General features: G+C 43.8%; 1 protein-coding gene across 2 annotated transcripts; it reads right to left on the reverse strand.

The window, feature by feature from the left end:
- Nucleotides 1–2,474: 2,474 nt before the first annotated feature.
- On the reverse strand, nucleotides 2,475–9,132 carry arxa (aristaless related homeobox a). Of its 2 annotated transcripts, none has more exons than XM_041861859.2 (5): nucleotides 8,809–9,132; nucleotides 7,752–8,340; nucleotides 5,580–5,625; nucleotides 3,397–3,722; nucleotides 2,475–3,022 (listed from the first exon to the last, which is right to left on the reverse strand). In XM_041861859.2, exons 1-5 carry the CDS (start codon nucleotides 8,993–8,995, stop codon nucleotides 2,764–2,766), a joined length of 1,407 nt encoding a protein of 468 aa, XP_041717793.2. In that variant the 5' UTR covers nucleotides 8,996–9,132; the 3' UTR covers nucleotides 2,475–2,763. The 2 variants fall into 2 exon arrangements, with proteins under 2 accessions (XP_041717793.2, XP_041717794.2); XM_041861860.2 differs by having other exon boundaries at nucleotides 2,931–3,022; nucleotides 3,385–3,722.
- Between the last annotated feature and the right edge of the window lie 13,423 nt (nucleotides 9,133–22,555).

Here is a 22,555-nt window from a genome sequence, read left to right on the forward strand (position 1 = left end):
AAAACACTCTCAGAGTTCACATAGAAGGGGAGGGTTTGGGTAGAAGAGAAAATTGGTTTCTTCGTTTTTTTGTGTCTTTATTTTGCGTAATAGTCATTTGAGCGCAGAGGGCGAGTGTGAAGTTGTCATGTGTGCATGGCATGTCAGACTGGCGCATAATGCAGGCTCGAAGTGGGTGCCAAGGGGGGTCTTTAGCTCGCGGTATTTATGGAAATATTAAGTGTCAAATTAGGACCGATCCAGCTGGAGAAAGTTTAGTTTGCCACCCCCACCTTTCCCTCTCTCTCTCTCTCGGACACACACACACACACCATTTCCATCTTTCATTGCGTTATCATTCCCATCCATCTGATCTGATGTCATTCTGTCTTGGATTAGCAGGTGTATAAAACAAGGCCGGTGAAAGAAAAGGGTTTCCACCAGAGCGAGACTATAAAAACGGACTAAATTAATCCGAAAGGTAATTTCACGCGGTTTGGTCCGAGACCATGGACGGGTCAAACGGGCGAGAATGACTTCGGTGAAAGGAAGCGCATTGATGGCGCGTAATAGAACCGCTTCTTAGGGATTTGGGAGAATTAAGTCGTGGGTAGAGGGATGGATGAAAGCAGGGAGGGGAGAAGAGGGGGACTCGAGAGAAAGACGTTTTGATAAAGTGGTTTGTTACTTCATTAATGACAAAGGGACTCGCTTCCATCGACATGGCATTACCGATGTTAACACCAATTTAGCGCCTTTAAAAGTTTTTAAAGCGCGTTTTGTAAAGAGAGCCCGAATAAAGTGGGCGATCTAATTGAAAACCCCTCGCCTTTGTCGCCCGTTTCACATGTGGGGATTTAGCTCATGAATGTAGAGGTCTGTATTTTGTCAACTCTGCTGGAGAGACCAGACGCACACAGCGGCCTAGAATTATATCTGTCATTACTGAACTAATCTATTTTCTCTTTCAGTTAGCCTATCCAAGGAGACCAGTCACCATAGTGCCTAAGAAAATAGGACTATGCTCCCTTTCTCAGCTCCTCACACTCACAACTTAATTATTTTTCTTTCTGGTGAGCCTCTCCTTTTAAATTAATCTCGAAAACAATTTAGATCCGTTTTGGACCTAATTCCAAACGACTTTTCAAATGTTACATTAATGTTAAAGAATATTACCAGAATTCAAGTCCTGCAATTTAATAAGCAATTACTTATAATAAAGGTTATTTCGATATAGACCTATATTATATGAAATGCTATGATAGTGGGTCTGAATATTTCTCATAATAAAAGAAAATGTGATTAATGTAATTCCACGTTTAATCATCAAAACAACCTCATTAGAATAGGACTAACTCTTTATGCTATAATTGTACTATTCATTTTCAAACATAGAATGGATTCACAAAATAATTTGGTTTTGAGGCATTCGTTATAATATTATTCATAAATATGCAAGACAACATCATTTTATTCATAACAATTTTATTAATAGTTCTATAATTCTATTTCATTTTTTTTTGTTCCTGGGCATTTGTCAGTTCTATAAGGGGTTGAAATAATAATCTAACTGATATTTCATTTCACCACTTTCATTTATTATTAAACAAGGAAATGTAGACAATCACTTTAAGAATTAAAAACAAATCCTGCCCTGCACTCAATCTGTTGGGGAACAGTTTCGACATAAATAATAATCTAAAAACCTATGATATTCCATAAACACTGGGGAATTTTACACAGGGACACATTCATACTCATAAAACACTACACCAAGTGCAACTTCTCAAAACATGGTCTCTTTCAAATATACAAGGCTCTGTTTTGAAAATCATCCTTTTTTGTTTTGTTTTTCATTTTTACAATAATATTTACAGCAGTTTACTTTTCTTTCTCACACAGTTCAGACATAAGAGACACTGGATATAATCTAAACTTCACTTCATTTGTCCTTTAGTCAAACTCAATTAGCTGAAAATGTGTAGATTTTTTCCCCTTAACTCTTCCAGATGATAATGTAAGTATCAATCAAGACAAAATAACAAACTTGATGCAGGTTATTGAGCCAGCAGCAGGTTGGGTTGCAGAGTAGGCCAGAAAGGTCTATGGACAGGTTGGTTGCTTTGGCTTGGATGGAGACCTCCTCAGACTGCTTTGGCACTGGGTTCATGGGGTCCAGACAAATGCCACAGTCTCCACTGTTTCTAGTTCTGGTTAATTCTCTCTCCCCGGAGTCGAGTGAGCGTGTGTGTGTGTGTGTGTGTCCAACCAGCAGGTGTCATGGAGTTGACCCCCCTGAGTTCGTAGTTTATATCTGTCACAGAAAATAAAGTGGACTTTGTGAAGCACGAAGCATGAGCTAGAGATGGGTTAACACAATATGGAGGTGTGTATGTGTGTCAGGGGGATTCTGGACCAAAGGGCTCTACAGCTAAAGGTTAAGTTCATACAGGAGACCTGGAAGAGTGGTGGTGGTGGTGGTGGTGGGGGGGGGGGTGATGATGCTCTCACACACACACAGTGCTCCGGTTTGCCAGTGCTCTTTGAATTTGGTCGTGCTTTTTGTTTGAGGATAAGAGGTATGGGGAAGGGGTGGGGCGGGGCAGTTGGGAAAGGGGTCATCAGCCCAGAGAGGATCAGGGTTTAGGGGACAGAGATCAGCGGTCAGGGTTGGATCCATCCACCACTCCTTTCCCAGATCTGCAGAGGTATGAGAGATGGAAAGGGGAGACAGGTGAGGGACAGAAGCCTAGGAAAGAAAGTGCTGGGTGGGGTAACAGCTGTTCAGCACACCTCCTTCCCTGGAGCTCCGCTGGGCAGGATGTTGAGCTGGGTGATCTGAGCAGAGTGCTCTTTAGCCTTCAGCCTCAGAGCTGCAATACTGGAGGCCCTGCGATCCGCTGCAGCTAAGGAGGAGGGAGAGGAGGAAGGTTTGGAGAGGACCGGCGGAGGGATGGAGGGAGTCTCGACGGGCGGGGCAGGCTGGCGGAGGAGAGTGGCGGCGGTGGAAGCACTGGTCAGAGGGCCTGTACTGGAGAAGAGCCTGAAAGAGAAGAAGGGATGAGAGATGAAGGGATGGGAGAGAGAAGAGAGTGTTAGACCAGAATGTCAATGGCTTCTCCAGGTATTTGCAATCACCAGCTTAATAGTACTGATGATGGTGGATGCTGATGGTCACAGGTGTGAGGTGGTGTGTTATAGGGTACGGTACAGGTGTGAGATGGTGTTATAGGGTACAGTACAGGTGTGAGGTGGTGTTATAGGGTACATTACAGGTGTGAGGTGGTGTGTTATAGGGTACAGTACAGGTGTGAGATGGTGTTATAGGGTACAGTACAGGTGTGAGGTGGTGTTATAGGGTACAGTACAGGTGTTAAGGATACAACTTTATGTAAGTAGAGGTACCTATTGTCTCACCTGCCGAAGGTGGGTCCCATGAAGGCAGGGTGACGGAACATGGCGGCTGTACCCAGGAATGTTCCGAGGCCCAGCGGTGTCCCTAGGTGCTGGCCTGAGTGGCTGCTATGGGGATGAGCCAGACCAGGAAATGCAGCGGCAGCAGCAGCTGTCCAGGCAGACTCTAGGATGGGGTGAGGGTGTGGGGGAAAGGGACCCCCATCCAGGTAGTGGCTGAGGGGGTGGGCGGCTGACAGGGGGCCGGGGAAAGGGAGTCCAGAGGGGTGCGTCTGGACACCTGCCTTCTCACGCTTACGCCACTTAGCACGACGATTCTGAAACCATACCTAGAGAGAGAGTGGGAGAGAGGTCAGAGGTTAGCTAACATAGATATAGGTAGGCTACATTTAATTTTGTACAGGTTCATCAGATTGAGTGAATAGAATACAATAGAACAGAATAAAACAAAGTTGTCTGCCCATGCTGGCTACCTACAAATTGATATTGAGAAACATGAACAACTTTGGAGCGATATAAGGTGACATAAGGCTGTTTAGGCAGCGGCCTACATTTGGAATATCGGGAAACCCTTGCTATGCCACACCGAACCTGCTCGAGCGCAAGCTCCTGTGTAAACGGAAGATCCCATCGCTCTGGTTCATGAGGTGACAAACAGGCGGAAAGTCAGCGGTAATTACACACGCACTAAAACCCGCGCTCCCTCATGGTCCGTTAGTCTAAAGTTAGCTAATTAAAATCAGTTCCCCCTGCAGTCTGACTGATATACTGAGATTGATGTGGCGCGCGGTAATTAAGAACCGTGTTAACAAAAGATGGGGAGAATAACAGCTGAACAGAGTCCAATAACAATTAATGCGCTTTAAATTAAATTCTTCAAAATGTTGAACAAGTCATTTCCAAAGGGTATTTAACTTTCCCACGCCCGCCCACCTTGCCTATTGCGCTGCTGAAACAGGGGCTCTAACAATGGAAGAAAATGTCAACAGTAAGAGAAAGTGAACGATATTAGCCCTGCACACACACACACACACACACACACACACACACACACATACACACACTATTCCAGTTGGAAGCTGTTTAGCATTACACGGCCCCTCGGGAATTTACGAGTTTTTATCACCTCCCGATGGCGCCCGTTAAGTGATTTGTTCACCTACGGTCCCGCGAGGGGACATCTGTTGTTTTATACCGGCCGTAACCCCAGACGGAGCATCGCTGTGTTTGAACTGTCTCTTTGGTTATGAGCCCTGGGCTAATACATGCAAGCCACGCTCTCTATGGAGAGATGGGAGAGGAGCGGGAGAGGAGAGGAGATGGGGAGGGGGGGGGGGGGTGGGGGGAGCAAACACCTTTAATGGTCTCTCATTCGCTCCAAGTGCAAAGCATCGGATCAATGCGGCTCTATTGCAATCACAAAATGAGAAATCAAATAGCATTATCCTGCAGCCACCCCTCTCCCCCCTCCCCTCTCCTCTCTCTCTCTCCATCTCCCCCCTCCCTCTCTTCCTCCTCTCTCCCTTTCTCGTTCCGGCGATGGTAATTCAAATACCATTTTCTCCCTGAGAATAGCTCGTGTTTGCTCTTGGGCTAAGTGCGCTTTTATGAATCGTCCGCGTCCGCTTAATTACCGTTAAAACGTCCCTCAGTGCATGTAATAACTTCCAATAACAGGATGGAGCTTCGCTACGCAGCAATTGGGGTCATTTAACACATCTCAGGGTAGTAAATCACTCAGACCCTCATAAAGACTTTTATCCATAGGCTACTGCTAAAGGCCTGAACTTGTGGCTACTTTAGTGTATGCGTCATGTCAACAAAAAACCAGCAAATAACATAGGCATATTGGAAAACACAAATAATTATACTTAGTAAAATTATGATTCTATGAAGGTGTAAATCTGAAGATGCTTGGAAATTATGTTAGGCCTACATTGTATAAATATGCATTTGATGTTTTTGATTATTATAATATAACAAGACATAGGCCTAATAATAATAAAATAGGAATTGTTTCATTACATAATCTAAGCCTAAGTGATACTGGCTTTTATATTCGTTTCTAATTTGGTAGCCTATTTCAATAACCTATTTGAAATGTTTAAGTGTTATTATATAAGCATTTTAGTTGAAAGCGACAGTCAGCCATAATTGCAGCAATAAAACGTTAAAAAGCCACTTACTTGGACTCGCGCCTCGGTGAGATCCAGCCGCATCGCAAGCTCCTCTCTGAAAAGGCAAGGAAAGAGGTTACCGTTTTTGACCGAGAACTCAACTGTTTTTTTTCTATCCCGCACCGGTAACAATACAAGAAAATTGTTATTTTTCAGACACCGAAAACCCACAGCGAAACGACGGTCATTTATGCTATTTTCCTTACGATGGTTTGAGAGAAATTGTCAGGGTGATTGTATTGTAATCTGTCTTTTTTTGCCCATAATAGCTGCCTTATACAACCGCTTTTCTTTAGAGTCAGTCGAACAACATAATGGTGGAATTTGGAAATAATGACACCCAAACTATTACAAAGACATCGAGCGCTTGGCTGAAAGAGAAGTCTATACCTGCACAAATTGATTACCACAATTTCGCCTAAGAAATAATAAACGCACATCGATACAAAAACATCGATCAACAATAGCATATTTATTATTTGGCTCATGTTGCCATTGTTAAATAATATTTTCCAAATAAATTACCCCGTTTAAAACATTATATTTTCTATTCCTTATCTTGAACGTGTCCTATAGATGATTTACCTTGCTGAAAGCGATAGGCTAACACAAGCCACTGTCTGTCTGCTGCATGCATGGAAAATAATTATGACATTCTGAAGCCTGTTGTAAATTTCATTATGCATAATAATATTCCATTCTGTAATAGTAAAATTACAATAAGATAATAGGCTAATAAGAGAAATCTCATCTCAAATCGAAATATTCAACTCTACATGTGGGGTCCTGAAAACACATATAGGCCTAGCTAGAATACATTTGTTTTTAGAATAATATTAGGTTTTCATGTTTGGTTGAAAAAAAATACATTTGAAATTCCCTTCTAGGCCTACATTTTGTAGTCTATTGCATCAAAAATAAGTAGGAGCAACTCGTGTATAAAAAATGTCCACAAAAAACACCAGCCTTAGCAGTGACTTACTCTCAATTCATCAGTAAGAAGAAGAAAAACAATTCATGACGTGGTTGAGGAGCAAAACATAATGAGTCTGAAATATAATTATATGCCAGTAGCCTATGTGGAGCCTAAACAAAAAATGAAAAAATAGACACGATTTAATATGATTAAATTAATTTGCCACTGCCAAAAATCAGTGTTCACAAACATTATTTGCCTTTATTTGTCAGTAACAGGTGGATTTGTGTAAAATGCTGTTTTCACTTCCTCTCTTCTCTCGAGATGCGTAGCCTAGACCGTCAGCTAATGAATGAATCAAGAAAGAGTTGAGGTGCGCGTCACCGTGTGTGTGGGTGGGTGAGTGTATGTGTGTGTGTGCGTGTTATACCCTTGAGCTTGGGCAGGCCCAGAAACCTAAATTGCGTTGAAAAGATCAGCATTACGCACGGACAAGCTGCCACCAGCTCATTTTCCATATGAGAATAATATCCATATCGCCGATAACAATGAGATGAGGTAAATGTGACAAAACGGATTGGTGCTCCCACTTTAAGCTATTGTTCTGCCTTATGTAAGGCACTGGTTCGGCTACACGGTAGGTGTCAACGCACCAGTGTCGAATTATAGACGGGTTGAATTACCTAAGTGGATAAAAAGTGGACTGTTTTCTAGGCCTACTATTTTTTAAAACATAAATAGTGACAATAAAGGGTTTTAATGTTGTTACCACAGACATCAAAATTAAAACATAGGCATCACACATTACAAGGCTTGTGCATGTTTGACCTCATGTTATAAAAGTTGATACACCATGGTATGATATAGCAGATTTGTGACATTCTTTCACATTTTTCTGAGTTATATGTTTGCCTCTGGTAGTTGTATCTCAGGCTCTGTAAATATAAAATAATGTTATATTTTCCAACTTGAACTATTCCGTTATTATTATTATTATTATTATTATTATTATTATTATTATTATTATTACTACAGTAGGCATACTGCTACTTGTTGTTCGTTATGTAGCATGCAATTAATGTAGCTTAGTCGAAAAATTGTAACGTGAAATAGAAACGTCTATCCAAAACGTGTATTAAACGATGTTATGAGACTTGGTTGGGTGACATTATTGTAGATGTTGCATCAATGATGGTGTTCATGTTAGAGATGTTGCATATGAATGAATACCTGAGTTTGTGCTGTAACTGTAGCCTATACTGTACCTGGTGAAGACATCCGGGTAGTGTGTCTTCTGGAAAGCCCTCTCCAGCTCCTCCAGCTGATAGCTGGTGAATGTAGTCCTGTATCTTCTTTGCTTGCGTTTTAGCATCCCTTCCTCCGAGTCACTGCCTGCCGACAGACACACGCTGTCCTCGCCGTCCCTCACGTCTCCATCCCCGGCGTGGAGGCTCTCCCTCTCGTCGTCCTTCGGGGAGAGACCCATCGCCTCCCCGCAGCTCTCCTCCTCTTTCCCCGCGTCCTCCTCAAACTTCATCGACCCTAACTCGCCCAGCCTTAGCCCAGGCCCATCTTCCGGCCCTTCAACGGGACTCTGGCCTCCCTCTCCCCGGATCAGGGACGCGTTCTCCCGGTACGATTTGCTCCGGCTGATGCTCACCTGTGGAGCCTGGATGATTTTGAGGCTCTCGCAGGCTTGGTCCACCAGGAGCCTCTCCTTGTCCAATTTCTCCCCTAGGTCGTGAACTAAACCCCGGCCGTGGTCCAGGTACTTCCCCCCTGGTCCGTAGAGCCGGCGCAGCTTTGGTGGAAGGTGCATGTCTGTGTCTAGGGATAGGGGGTCTTTAGTCGAGCCTATAGGGAGGGTGACAAAGGTATGGAGAGGTTGACGAGACATGTGTAAGTGAAGGAAAAGCAAATGGAGCCTGGAGCGCAACAAGGCGCATAGTTCAATGCAAATTTATGCAGAAGGCATTACAGTGATAATGTTTGAATAAACATGAAAATGTATTATTTCTGTCTACAGTTGCATGCACATTAGAGTAGCCTATGTATCGTATTGACGATAAAGTTGACAAATATCTTATTTTCAACTGTCACACAAACTCAAGACACTTTTAATCGGATGGATCATTATTATCAAATTTTTACTACCATTCTGCAGTCAGCTGTAGCCAATGCTTTATGTTGATGGTTTATTATCATGTTATAAACACACACCGTTATATTGCCTATATTCAACAACCAAAACATGTCCTTGTAGCATGCAGCAAACCTTTCCCCAGTTGGAGAGCCATGTTTTCATGAGCGGGGTTGTCTTACCTTCGGTCTGCTTGTCTTGCTCCTGTCTCCCCGGTAGAGCTGTCAAACTTTGCGCCCCTATCATCCTGACTTTACAGGGGCTCCGTCGGCCCAGAATACTGTCTATACAATAGGAGGAGAGCAGAGTGGGCGATTTACTCTTACATTCTCCCCGGTCGTGGATATCTTCTTCGAACTGACTAGTCATTTTGATCTGTTTAGTGAAGCGCTTATTTGACAGGAGAGCGGCAGTAGCCTAAATATGATCCTCACTCACACTCCCTCACTCTCTCTCTCTCTCTCTTTCTCTCTCTTTCCCTCACTCGCTCTTTCTCTTTCCCTCACTCTCTCTCTCTCTTTTCCTCTCTCTCTCTGTCGTTCCGAGATTGTTCCTCTCACTCTCCCTCCCTACCCAGCCGTTAATGACAGACACGGTTGGCTGGCTCAAGCTCCGCTCTCCGCGTGCTCGCATTGACGTGTGTTATATCCCCTGATTGGCTCGCGTCGGGGAAAGAGAAGCTTTATATATTTTAGCTGTTAAAGTTAATTTTGGAGAAACGGAAAAAAACAAAGCTCGCAGTGGAGCCCTGCTCGGATGGACTGAACTCAGTATTCGATTTTCCTTTTGGATTTCAAAAGGATAGATAGGCTATTTAAGTAGGCTTATATGGTAGGCCTACATATAATAGGCTGCTAATTATAATTATAATAGCCTAACAATAGTAATTATAATTATAATAACAACAACAACAATAATAATAAAGACATTATATTGGCCTATCCAAATATGGATTCTTTTGTTGAGTTAAATAATCATACATCATAGTTCAGCCCTTCAGTTAAAGGACAATTCCACCCAAAAACTATCTTTGGGTATTTGTTTTATTAGTCCATTGTTGATATAGTCCCTAAATGTTTTGCATGTCAGCAATCAAGTTTTCAAGATATAAATAACTGTGAAAATACAGAAATACAGCAGGTATGATGCATTTTGCATTATAAGATGCAAAATGCATCATATGGCTGAATTTCTGTATTTTTAAAGTTATATACTATATCTTGAAAACTTGATTGCAGATGTAGCACATGGGATGTGTGAAACTTACTCCTCAGCCTGAAGTGTCCTGCTTCCGTGGCCTCATTAGCTAGCTTTTGAGGTGGTGCATCGGCTAAGATGCTTGAGGAGGGCGGTCATGTGTTTGAGAGGCAGCGGTCCCGAGTTCACACCAGCTATGGGCCAAATCGGGATGAAGTGGTACTCGCTAAGCAAGCAGCGTGATGTCCTTTACAGTGGTGCCGTGACCCGGATCTACAGTGGCGCTCAGCCCAATGCTGGGGTCGCTGTTGAGGAAGTTTGAGGGGTAAATGTAGCACATGGGGATGTGTGAAACTTCCTCCTCAGCCTGAAGTGTCCCGCTTGTGTTGCCTCATTAGTTAGTTTTTGAGGTGGTGTGATCTGCTAAGACGCTTGAGGGAGGACGGTCAAGTGTGCTCGCAAGGCAGTGGTCCTGAGTTTGTGTATGGGCCGAATTGGGAGGAAGTGGTTCTCGCTAAGCAAGCAGCATGACGTCCTTTACACTGACATGCAAAACATTTTGGGACTATATCAACAATGGACTAAACAAATATCAAAAGATAGTTTTGAGGTGGAGTTTTCCTTTAACTGAAGGGCTGAACTGATGCATGATTGCTGGGCTGCGATGTCCATCCATGTCTGAGGAGGTTAGATGCGGCCACTAGGGGCAACAGTGAGCACTGTTACCTTCAGGTTTTGGTTTTGCTAGGGTGTTGGATGGGCGTAAGCATCTGCCTCTGGTGCCAAAGGTTGTATGTTCGAATCCAGCGATCGAAAAATCTAGTCCATAGTTTAATGTGAGCCTTGTCTACGCCTCTCTAAACTTCATCATCCTCGTTTTATAGCCTACTTTAATTCCATCAAGTCCCTCGGATCAATAGCCTATCTAATAAGAGAGAAAATAAAAGTTACCAAACTGTAGGCCTATGTAATCTTAGAAATATTCAGAATAATAGTGACATATTTTATCCTGGTAAACTAGGACTTTAATCTTGTGTATTCCCAGGACAAATTAGAAAAACGTAAAATGTATCTTGTGTATTCCCAGGACAAATTAGAAAAATATAAAATGTAAGATTATAGGCTCGATGTTCTGTAATAGAATAAGGATTTTTACAGTAGAGTACTTTCATACACTCTCCTTTTCAACGAACAATTGCCTTATATTAGCTGTAAACATAATCAAACAATCACTGCAATAACTACCAAATTATGATGACAATTTGATAAATTGATTGCTATTGATTACACAGAAACGCTCTCAAAATCCCTGTCACCTTCCATCTCTTGCTCCACACACACGCACACGCACACAGACACACACAGACACACGCACACGCACACTGCAACAGGGGAACACGAAACACTAATTGCCTAGCCTCTCTCCGGCAATCGCAGAGGCGATCAGATGGTCCGCTTGCTGGATGATTGACTTAAAAAGTGAAGGTGCATGGGGATGATGAGAAGGCGCGTGGGGAGCCGGGACGCCTTGCAGGCTAGCGCCAGAGAGCGGGAGATGGATCGAGAATGTAATTTTAAATGAAAGTCTTTTTAACCCGCTGAAAATGGCGTGACCCCATCCTTCGCCTCGCAAGCCCATCACTTTTAAAAGGATCATTTTCAGAATTCAATCCCAAAACTTCAACAAGCTACAATTGACTCTTTCTTTCTTTCTTCTGCTGCTTCTCTCCCTTTATGTGGCTGCCCAGTTACTACGATTCTGAAGAACATGAAAAATAACAATAAAACATATCTTCAGAAAATTGTTAAAACTTTTTTCAAGTGATATAACCTTCTGATTGTTCTAGCTCTCGTTCATGGATTTCCAAGAATGGCATTGTTATTTTGTGAAAATAAAATGAATTAGGTTTTCTGGTTAGAGAGATGCCCAAGATTCAGTTCTGTCATAGACAATATTCAATAGGATATTGAATTCATTTAATTGAATGCATTTTCAGGATGACACATTATTTGTATGCCTGATCTTATTTCAAAACGATTCACTCATCTTGGTGAAAATTGCAGGCAGCATTTTATTCATTCATTCAAATCAGGCCTCTAACGCGTGACCGTAACCAAATGTTCCTCGTTACTGACAATTACAAACAATTCACCGCGTTTATTGAGTCAGAAACTTCAGGCCTCGTTTTCTGCTCACAGATCAGCACAGTAATGAGATTTAATAACAATATAAAATGTTCAGTTTTTTGTCCTCCGCGGTCACAAACAGATGCATGTAATACAGACGGGTATTTAGCGTAGCTATGTAATTTGGGGGCCACAATTTGATTCATTTATCCGCGCTCTGTTATTAACCCGTGAAAAGAGAGATGTCAGCCGCCGTTTGAGCCAGCAGGACATCCGCGCTTTGTTTAAACGCACTAATTATGCCAGCACACATTAGCGAGGGACGAAATAAGCGCAATTTTCACATTTTCAATTTCCGCTCTATTTAGCCCGCCTCATGCGGGTTGCAGAAGTTGGGGGAGGAGGGGAGGCTCGTGTTCTTTCCGTTCCCCCTCTCTCCCCCTCTCTCCACCTCTCTTTCACCATTTGCCACAGTGTGTTTTGTATTTTCATAACACCCTAACTTGATAATTTTTTACATCCCATGCACTTATGTAGTGTATTGTGTTGCTTTGCTGTTATGGTCCCAATTGGAATTCGTGCAAGTGTAGCATAACGTGCAACAGAAAAGGCACTAGAAACCATTTTCACCACAGGGTCAATTTCAAGACCATTTCCCGGTGTGTTTGCATATGCATAACAATACAAGGCTAAGTATTGGGGTCACTTTCAGCAGACTACTGATTTAGGGTCAGTTCTTCCACACCCCATCTCTAGTATGAGTTAAACAATAACAGGTCCCGGGGCAGTGGTTAAGGACATGGCCTAACCACAGGTGTGTCGTTCAAAATGCTTAGATCTTGGAACGTTTCCAGCTAGTGTTCCGTGGGTCACCGCTTAGCCATGTGAGCTTTTGTGTGTGTGTGTGTGTGTGTGTGTGTGTGTGTGTGTGTGTGTCTCTTTTCGTGTCTATAGCCTACTCTGCATGTGTCCGCACAGATGCTTTAAAGGTTGGACCAACTATCTCCATATTATTTCCATCCATTCCACGGGCGCCATCTTCTGGACTAATCAACCTGTCTGTCATTGCATCTGGAGAGAGAGATCTGCCTAATAACCCATTAATAGCCTAATAATCAGAGAATTGTGAACTGGAGTAACATTAACTGACAGCAAGTGCTCATTACAAAATGTAAGGGTTTACATCTTGATTTTAATTAATTTACATATTTTATTCCGTTGGTTAAGGCTGATTTTCGACAGTTATGCATAATTGCATAATTAATCAACAAGCCGATCTCGTGAGTGTTTTCCTTGAGAGTAAATGTGGTTTATCTTCTGACATCACATCAAGTGGTGATTTACATGATGGGATTATTCATATAAAATCAAATCGAATCAAATTTTATTTGCCACATGCACGGAATACAACAGGTGTAGACATTACAGTGAAATGCTTACTTACAAGCCCTTAACCAACAATGCAGTTTAAGACAAAAATAAAAATAGCAAATAATTAAAGAACAGCAGTAAAATAAAATAACAGTAGGGAGGTTATATACAGGGGGTACCTGTACCGGTTAGTCGAGGTAATTGAGGTAATATGTACATGTGGGTAGAGTTAAAGTGACTATGCATAAATAATAAACAGAGTAGCAGCAGCGTAAAAGAGGGGGTTGGGGTGGGGTGGGGTGGGGGGGCAATGCAAATAGTCCGGGTATCCATGATTAGCTGTTCAGGAGTCTTATGGCTTGGGGGTAGAAGCTCTTAAGAAGCCTTTTGGACCTAGACTTGGCACTCCGGTACTATGACTAGGGTGGCTGGAGTCTTTGATAATTTTTAGGGCCTTCCTCTGACACCGTCTGGTATAGAGGTCCTGGATGGCAGGAAGCTTGGCCCCAGTAATGTACTGGGCCGTACGCACTACCCTCTGTAGTGCCTTGAGGTCGGAGGCTGAGCAGTTGCCATACCAGGTGGTGATGCAACCAGTCAGGATGCTCTCGATGGTGCAGCTGTAGAACTTTTTAAAGATCTGAGGACCCATGCCAAATCTTTTCAGTCTCCTGAGGGGGAATAGGCTTTGTCGTGCCCTCTTCACAACTGTCTTTGTGTGTTTGGACCATGATAGTTTGTTGGTGATGTGGACACCAAGGAACTTGAAGCTCTCAACCTGTTCCACTACAGCCCCGTTGATGAGAATGGGGGCGTGCTCAGTCCTCTTATTTTCCCCCTGTAGTCCACGATCATCTCCTTTGTCTTGATCACATTGAGGAAGAGGTTGTTGTTCTGGCACCACACGGCCAGGTCTCTGACCTCCTCCCTATAGGCTGTCTCATCATTGTCAGTGATCAGGCCTACCACTGTTGTGTCGTCGGCAAACTTAATGATGGTGTTGGAGTCGTTCCTGGCCATGCAGTCATGGGTGAACAGGGAGTACAGGAGGAGACTGAGCACGCACCCCTGAGGGGCCCCCGTGTTGAGGATCAGCGTGGCAGATGTGTTGTTACCTACCCTTACCACCTGGGGGCGGCCTGTCAGGAAGTCCAGGATCCAGTTGCAGAGGGAGGTGTTTAGTCCCAGGGTCCTTAGCTTAGTGATGAGCTTTGAGGGCACTATGGTGTTGAACGCTGAGCTGTAGTCAATGAATAGCATTCTCATGTAGGTGTTCCTCTTGTCCAGGTGGGAAAGGGCAGTGTGGAGTGCAATAGAGATTGCATTATCTGTGGATCTGTTGGGGCAGTATGCAAATTGGAGTGGGTCTAGGGTTTCTGGGATAATGGTGTTGATGTGAGCCATGACCAACCTTTCAAAGCACTTCATGGCTACAGACGTGAGTGCTACGGGTCGGTAGTCTTTTAGGCAGGTTATCTTAGTATCCTTGGGCACAGGGACTATGGTGGTCTGCTTGAAAATGTTGGTATTAAAGACTCAGTCAGGGACATGTTGAAAATGTCAGTGAAGACACTTGCCAGTTGGTCAGCGCATGCTCGGAATACACGTCCTGGTAATCCGTCTGGCCCTGCGGCCTTGTGAATGTTGACCTGCTTAAAAGTCTTACTCACATCGGCTACAGAGAGCTTGATCACATAGTCATCCGGAACAGCTGATGCTCTCATGCATGCTTCAGCCCTCTAACCAATTGTACTATTATGTGTGTTTTTTCGCGTTATTTGTAATTTATTCTGTACATAATGTTTCTGCCACCGTCTCTTATGACCAAAAAGAGCTTCTGGAAATCAGGAGAGCGATTACTCACCTCGTATTGGACAAAGATTTTTTTCTTCAATGAGTCGGACGCGAAGGATATCCTACAGACACCCGACAAGGCCCAAATCCCTGTCATTCGCATGAGAAAGAGACAGAGATATCGTGGACGTAGATCGGGGTGCCTTGTAAGGTTCCGACGGCGAGCGAGTAAACTGCCTCTTCCATCAATCCTTTTAGCCAATGTTCAATCATTTGAAAATAAATTAGACAACCTAAGATTACGGTTATCCTACCAACGGGACATTCAAAACTATAATATCTTATGTTTCACCTAGTCGTGGCTGAACGACGACATGGATAACATACAGCTGGCAGGATATACACTACATCGGCAGGATAGAACGGCTGACTCCGGTAAGACAAGGGGTGGTGGTCTGTGTATATTTGTAAACAACAGCTGGTGCATAAAATCTAATACTAAGGAAGTCTCGAGGTTTTGCTCGCCTGAGGTAGAGTATCTCATGATAAGCTGTAGACCACACTATTTACCCAGAGAGTTTTCATCTATATTTTTCGTAGCTGTCTATTTACCACCACAAACTGATGCAGGCACTAAGATTGCACTCAATGAGCTGTATAAGGCCATAAGAAAACAGGGAAACGCTCATCCAGAGGCAGCACTCCTAGTGGCCGGGGACTTTAATGCAGGGAAACTTAAATCAGTACTACTTCATTTCTACCAGCATGTTAAATGTGCAACCAGAGGAAAAAAAAACTCTAGACCACCTTTACTCCACACACAGAGACGCGTACAAAGCTCTCCCTCGCCCTCCATTTGTCAAATCTGACCCTAACTCTATCCTCCTGATTCCTGCTTATAAGCAAAAACTAAAACAGGAAGCACCAGTGACTCGATTAATAAGGAAGTGGTCAGATGACTCAGATGCTAAGCTACAGGACTGTTTTGCTAGCACCGACTGGAATATGTTCCGGGATTCTTCCGATGGCATTGAGGAGTACACCACATCAGTCACTGGCTTCATCAATAAGTGCATCAATGACGTCGTCCCCACAGTGACCGTATGTACATACCCCAACCAGAAGCCATGGATTTCAGGCAACATCCGCACTGAGCTAAAGGGTAGAGCTGCCGCTTTCAAGGAGCGGGACTCCAACCCGGACGCTTATAAGAAATCCCGCTATGCCCTCCGACAAACCATCAAACAGGCAAAGAGTCAATACAGGACTAAGATTGAATCGTACTACACCGGCTCTGGCGCTCGTCGGATGTGGCAGGGCTTGAAAACTATTACAGACTAGAAAGGGAAGCACAGCCGCGAGCTGCCCAGTGTGACACGAGCCTACCAGACGAGCTAAATCACTTCTATGCTTGCTTCGAGGCAAGCAACAGCCTTCTATGTATGTTATGTTGGGGAAGCGTGGTTGTAGAATGTCTCTGATGCAGGTCTCATGTTCATTATATGTACTGTGAATATCTGGCATATGCTACTAGGCCCGAGTTTCACATGGATATTTTGTGTATAGCCTATAAGCTGAAATTGTTTGAATGCAAGCACTTTTGACTTCATCCCTAAAGCCATGGGGTCAACACAGGTTTCAGGTCTATCAGGTCAGGCACTACTGTAACCAACCAACCCTCTCTCCCTCTCCCCCTCTCCCTCTCCCTCCCCCCCTCTCCCTCTCCCTCCCCCCTCTCCCTCTCCCTCTCTCTCTCTCTCTCTCTCTCTCTCTCTCTCTCTCTCTCTCTCTCTCTCTCTCTCTCTCTCCTGTTGACTGGCCTAATTGATTTATTGAAACCTCACAGCAGAGGCTGCGTTTATTGTTAGTGCTACCGAATCCTTGGGATGTCCCTACCCTAAACCTTAACCATAATCCTTACCTAACCCTTACTCTTACTTTATCCCTATTAAACGTCACCTTCAATTGGGGGAGGGATGTCCCAAGGATACCATACATCAAAAATGTGTTTTGACCAATCACATCAGATCTTTTCACATCCGATCTATTTCAGAGCTGATCTGATTGGTCAAAAGACCAATTTGTCAAACAAAAGATCAGAATTGGGATGTGCATGTAAACACACCCATAGTGACATGTTGGTAAAGCCTGTGTTCAGATAGAATCTGACAGAATATGCAACACGAATATGAGCCAGTGAGGTTATACACCCACATGAGGTTCCAGTGTCGTGGCCCCGCTGCTGGTGTCTTATCTTCATTCTTTCGCTGTTAAATAATTGGATGCTGCTCTGCCTGAGAAGGCTAGCAGGAGGAGAGAAATATAGAGAAAGAGAGAGAGAGATACGGAGGGGGCTTGGGGCTTTTAAAGGCGCATGTAAGCAAAGTTAATTAGCGGTTATTAACAGTCCCGCATAATGAGAGCGCGAGGGAGTCAATTTAATGACTTTGTTAGCGCGAGGTTCAGAATGACAGGCAATGATCAGAACAACAAAGTCGTCAGCACATGCAGTCATCATCGGTAATTTCCAACCATAATGTGGTCTGATAAAAAACAAAGGGCTCTAATTTCACTCAACTGACTGGATAATTAGTCCCTTATATAAGGAAAATAATTAATGACTTCAATATTTCAACCCCAAGATTAGGCTTCATTCTCCTCAATGATTAAGTAAAAATACACTCAGGGCCCATCACTCTGCTTAAGAAAAGCCTGTTAGCAGAAGAGCCCATGCATGCTGGCCTTTATGTTACAAATGTGTTTTGGCCCATGCATATAAAACATTTAGCTCATGAAATATGTTGCAACCAACCATACTCCAATATCAAAGAATATGAAGACAATAAAAAATAGACTTTGGGGTCATTAAGCATATCTACAGCGATATGTGTGGTCACCTATTAATGGACTACTGTTTTGGGAAGCCCAAGGAGCACAAGTAGACTTAGTTGTGTGCATGATTTCGTTCTATGTTCTATGGGGCGTTCTAGGCCTACATTCTACAGATGACCAGGAAAGATGTGTGCGGGGTCTACCCAGGGCCCTTCCTGTCGATTCCAAGGAATTGCAAATGAACATGCGCCGTGGAATGACCTGTTCTTACATCCACTGTGGGTGGATAGGTCAGGCATGTGCACTGCAGCAATCTGGCGACCCCATTTTCTCCGCTCAGCTTTGTTCGCATGAATCAAGGCACTCGAGCCACTTGCTGTTATAAGTCCATAGACCATGTTTGCTGATACTGTTGTCTCTCCACTATGAGGCAAGCTCGAAACGGGGGACGCAAAGGTGATTGAACTCATGAACTTGTGTGCATTTGCCCTTTTATTGATTGCTGGTGCAGAAGAATCGCCTCTCCCCTTAATGAGATAATCAAAGTAATGTATGCAAATTAATTATCTTATGAGCTTATCAAAATGTGCCTCTCCCACTCAAGTCTGAAGAAGTCCATTTATTCAGTTAGCAGCAATAATGTGGTGGATGGCATGATGCAAATGATGGTTGATTAGGCAAAATTAAGGACCTCACTGCTATCTGACCGTGTCTGAGTTTTATGTAAATTATAGAAAAAAATCGGTGTGATAGGATAAATTGCATTATAATGTGATAAAAATGCATTTGATAAGAAAATGGCTAATCAGGTGATAGGCCTATTTTGGAGATGTGTTAATAGGCCTAAACCCTTGGAGATTTATCCCAGCTTTCAGCTGCTTTGATTCAAGTTAAACAGTCTCTCAGAGTTGGCACTGCAGATGCCAAAAGATAAAACATTTTAGGTCATTTTGGATCTGGATTGAGCAGAGTGTGTGGGGTAAACAAGGTGGTCAGACTCGGTAATAATGGGGCATTTCCACTGCTGTGATTTCCACTGGTGCTTGACCTAAAGACTCAGACTTATGTGCTCTTTCCATGGCTGAGGCCAGGGCCAAACAAAACCTCTACTTTAACTAATTGAGGCCAGATTGAAGATGTTTGGAGGGCTTTGGAGGTGGGCCACATTTGTAGCTGGAGCTGCATGGGCACAAGGGCCCCAGGTGCTTTGATGTGTTCCCATGCGGCCATGGGTTCAAGGCCCTCATAACCTGATTGAATTGGGTGATTTTAGCACAAACTTGTGGCCGAGGTTGGTAGCATATCAGGTAGATGAGGAAACTTGATGTTGAAGAGAAAGGACCATCAAGAGTCCAACAGTACGAGGCCTAGTAGCAGCATTAATCAAATCTTCGCCTATAGTTCTAGGATGTCTTCTAAGCTGCCATTATGATAAACGAGACAAAGTTGGAAACATTTAAGTGGATCGCTCTTACATGTCTGTATTTACTTCAGTAACCTCAGGCATCTTATTACCCTCCAGAGGGAAACTGGGTAGCAGACACTCTGCGGTTGGCACAAAATGGCCGCCGGGTGAGTCTTGTGAGCCTTGTGAGCTGGTAATGAGGCATGTAGAGTCGCAATGTCTTCCTGAGGGGCGTTGAGTGTTGCTGGCTTTGGATCCTGATCACGGCAGCTACCCAGTGGCTTGTCAGACACTTCATCTCAGATGGAATTAGCTCCCCGGGCCGCCACAAAATGGCCGGAGTGGATAGGACACGTAATGGCACAGTCTGGGCTGTGTGTGCGTGTGTGGAGGGTGGTCAGACGCTGTGCCCAGCGATGTGGCATGATGCCAGTCATTCTATTCCTCCACTCCCCTCTTTCTCTCTCCCCCCTTTCCCCATCTTCCTTTTCAGCATTCCACAGTTACAGTTACGGAAGTTTACATACACCTTAGCCAAATACAGTGGGGAAAAAAAGTATTTAGTCAGCCACCAATTGTGCAAGTTCTCCCACTTAAAAAGATGAGAGAGGCCTGTAATTTTCATCATAGGTACACGTCAACTATGACAGACAAATTGAGAATGTTCTTTCCAGAAAATCACATTGTAGGATTTTTAATGAATTTATTTGCAAATTATGGTGGAAAATAAGTATTTGGTCACCTACAAACAAGCAAGATTTCTGGCTCTCACAGACCTGTAACTTCTTCTTTAAGAGGCTCCTCTGTCCTCCACTCGTTACCTGTATTAATGGAACCTGTTTGAACTTGTTATTAGTATAAAAGACACCTGTCCACAACCTCAAACAGTCACACTCCAAACTCCACTATGGCCAAGACTAAAGAGCTGTCAAAGGACACCAGAAACAAAATTGTAGACCTGCACCAGGCTGGGAAGACTGAATCTGCAATAGGTAAGCATCTAGGTTTGAAATCAACTGTGGGAGCAATTATTAGGAAATGGAAGACATACAAGACCACTGATAATCTCCCTCGATCTGGGGCTCCACGCAAGATCTCACCCCGTGGGGTCAAAATGATCACAAGAACGGTGAGCAAAAATCCCAGAACCACACGGTGAATGACCTGCAGAGAGCTGGGACCAAAGTAACAAAGCCTACCATCAGTAACACACTACGCCGCCAGGGACTCAAATCCTGCAGTGCCAGACGTGTCCCCCTGCTAAAGCCAGTACATGTCCAGGCCCATCTGAAGTTTGCTAGAGTGCATTTGGATGATCCAGAAGAGGATTGGGAGAATGTCATATGGTCAGATGAAACCAAAATAGAACTTTTTGGTAAAAACTCAACTCGTCGAGGACAAAGAATGCTGAGTTGCATCCAAATAACACCATACCTACTGTGAAGCATGGGGGTGGAAACATCATGCTTTGGGGCTGTTTTTCTAAAAAGGGACCAGGACGACTGATCCGTGTAAAGGAAAGAATGAATGGGGCCATGTATCGTGAGATTTTGAGTGAAAACCTCCTTCCATCAGCAAGGGCATTGAAGATGAAACGTGGCTGGGTCTTTCAGCATGACAATGATCCCAAACACACCGCCCGGGCAACGAAGGAGTGGCTTCGTAAGAAGTATTTCAAGGTCCTGGAGTGGCCTAGCCAGTCTCCAGATCTCAAACCCATAGAAAATCTTTGGAGGGAGTTGAAAGTCCGTGTTGCCCAGCGACAGCCCCAAAACATCACTGCTCTAGAGGAGATATGCATGGAGGAATGGGCCAAAATACCAGCAACAGTGTGTGAAAACCTTGTGAAGACTTACAGAAAACGTTTGACCTGTGTCATTGCCAACAAAGGGTATATAACAAAGTATTGAGAAACTTTTGTTATTGACCAAATACTTATTTTCCACCATAATTTGCAAATAAATTCATTAAAAATCCTACAATGTGATTTTCTGGAGAAAAAAAATCTCATTTTGTCTGTCATAGTTGACGTGTACCTATGATGAAAATTACAGGCCTCTCTCATCTTTTTAAGTGGGAGAACTTGCACAATTGGTGGCTGACTAAATACTATTTTTCCCCACTGTACATTTAAACTCAGTTTTTCACAATTCCTGACCTTTAATCCTAGTAAAAATTCCCTGTCTTAGGTCAGTTAGGTCACCATTTTATTTTGTGAAATGTCAGAATAATAGTAGAGAGAATTATTTATTTCAGCTTTTATTTCTTTCATCACATTCCCAGTGTGTCAGAAGTTTACATACGCTGAATTAGTATTTGGTAGCATTGCCTTTAAATTGTTTAACTTGGGTCAAACGTTTCGGGTAGCCTTCCACAAGCTTCCCACAATAAGTTGGGTGAATTCTGGCCCATTCTTCCTGACAGAGCTGGTGTAACTGAGTCAGGTTTGTAGGCCTCCTTGCTCGCACACGCTTTTTCAGTTCTGCCAACACATTTTCTATAGGATTGAGGTCAGGGTTTTGTGATGGCCACTCCAATACCTTGACTTTGTTGTCCTTAAGCCATTTTGCCACAACTTTGGAAGTATGCTTGGGGTCATTGTCCATTTGGAAGACCCATTTGCGACCAAGCTTTAACTTCCTGACTGATATCTTGTCAGGATGTCAGTGTGATGCGGTAGGACGAAGTCAGGCACAGGACACAGAGCTAATCGAAAACGTACTTTACTCGTAGGTAAAGTAAAGAACATAACCTCCACGCAGGGAGGAAACAAACCCGCTCACCAGACGACAACCAAACATCAACAAACACGCACACAACACAGTGGGAGCCAGAGGGTTAAATAGGAAAACAAATCATAGACATAATGGGAACCAAGTGTGTACAATGAAGACAAAACAAGTAGAACACAGAAACATAGATCGGTGGCAGCTAGTACTCCGGTGACGACGAACGCCGAAGCCTGCCCGAGCAAGGAGGAGGAGCAGCCTCGGCTGAATCCGTGACAGTACCCCCCTTGACGCGCCGCTCCAGCCGTGCGCCGACACCGGCCTCGGGGACGGCCAGGAGGATGCGGTGCAGGGCGAGTCGGATGACAACGGTGAAAATCCCTCAACATGGAGGGATCGGGACCCAGCACCGTTCCTCCGGACCATACCCCTCCCACTCCACGAGATACTGCAGGCCCCCCACCCGACGCCTCG

Source organism: Coregonus clupeaformis, chromosome 34 (assembly GCF_020615455.1).
Source record: "Coregonus clupeaformis isolate EN_2021a chromosome 34, ASM2061545v1, whole genome shotgun sequence".
NCBI classification, from domain to species: Eukaryota; Metazoa; Chordata; class Actinopteri; order Salmoniformes; family Salmonidae; genus Coregonus; species Coregonus clupeaformis.

What these genes read in the sequence shown, in the direction of transcription:
- arxa (XM_041861859.2), bottom strand. Translation starts at nt 8,995, where the DNA reads ATGACTAGTCAGTTCGAAGAAGATATCCACGACCGGGGAGAATGTAAG. An exon ending in TACCCGGATGTCTTCACCAG is followed by an intron (nt 5,626 to 7,751) that starts GTACAGTATAGG and finishes TTGCCTTTTCAG; the next exon opens with AGAGGAGCTTGCGATGCGGC. An exon ending in ATGGGACCCACCTTCGGCAG is followed by an intron (nt 3,023 to 3,396) that starts GTGAGACAATAG and finishes CTTCTCTTTCAG; the next exon opens with GCTCTTCTCCAGTACAGGCC.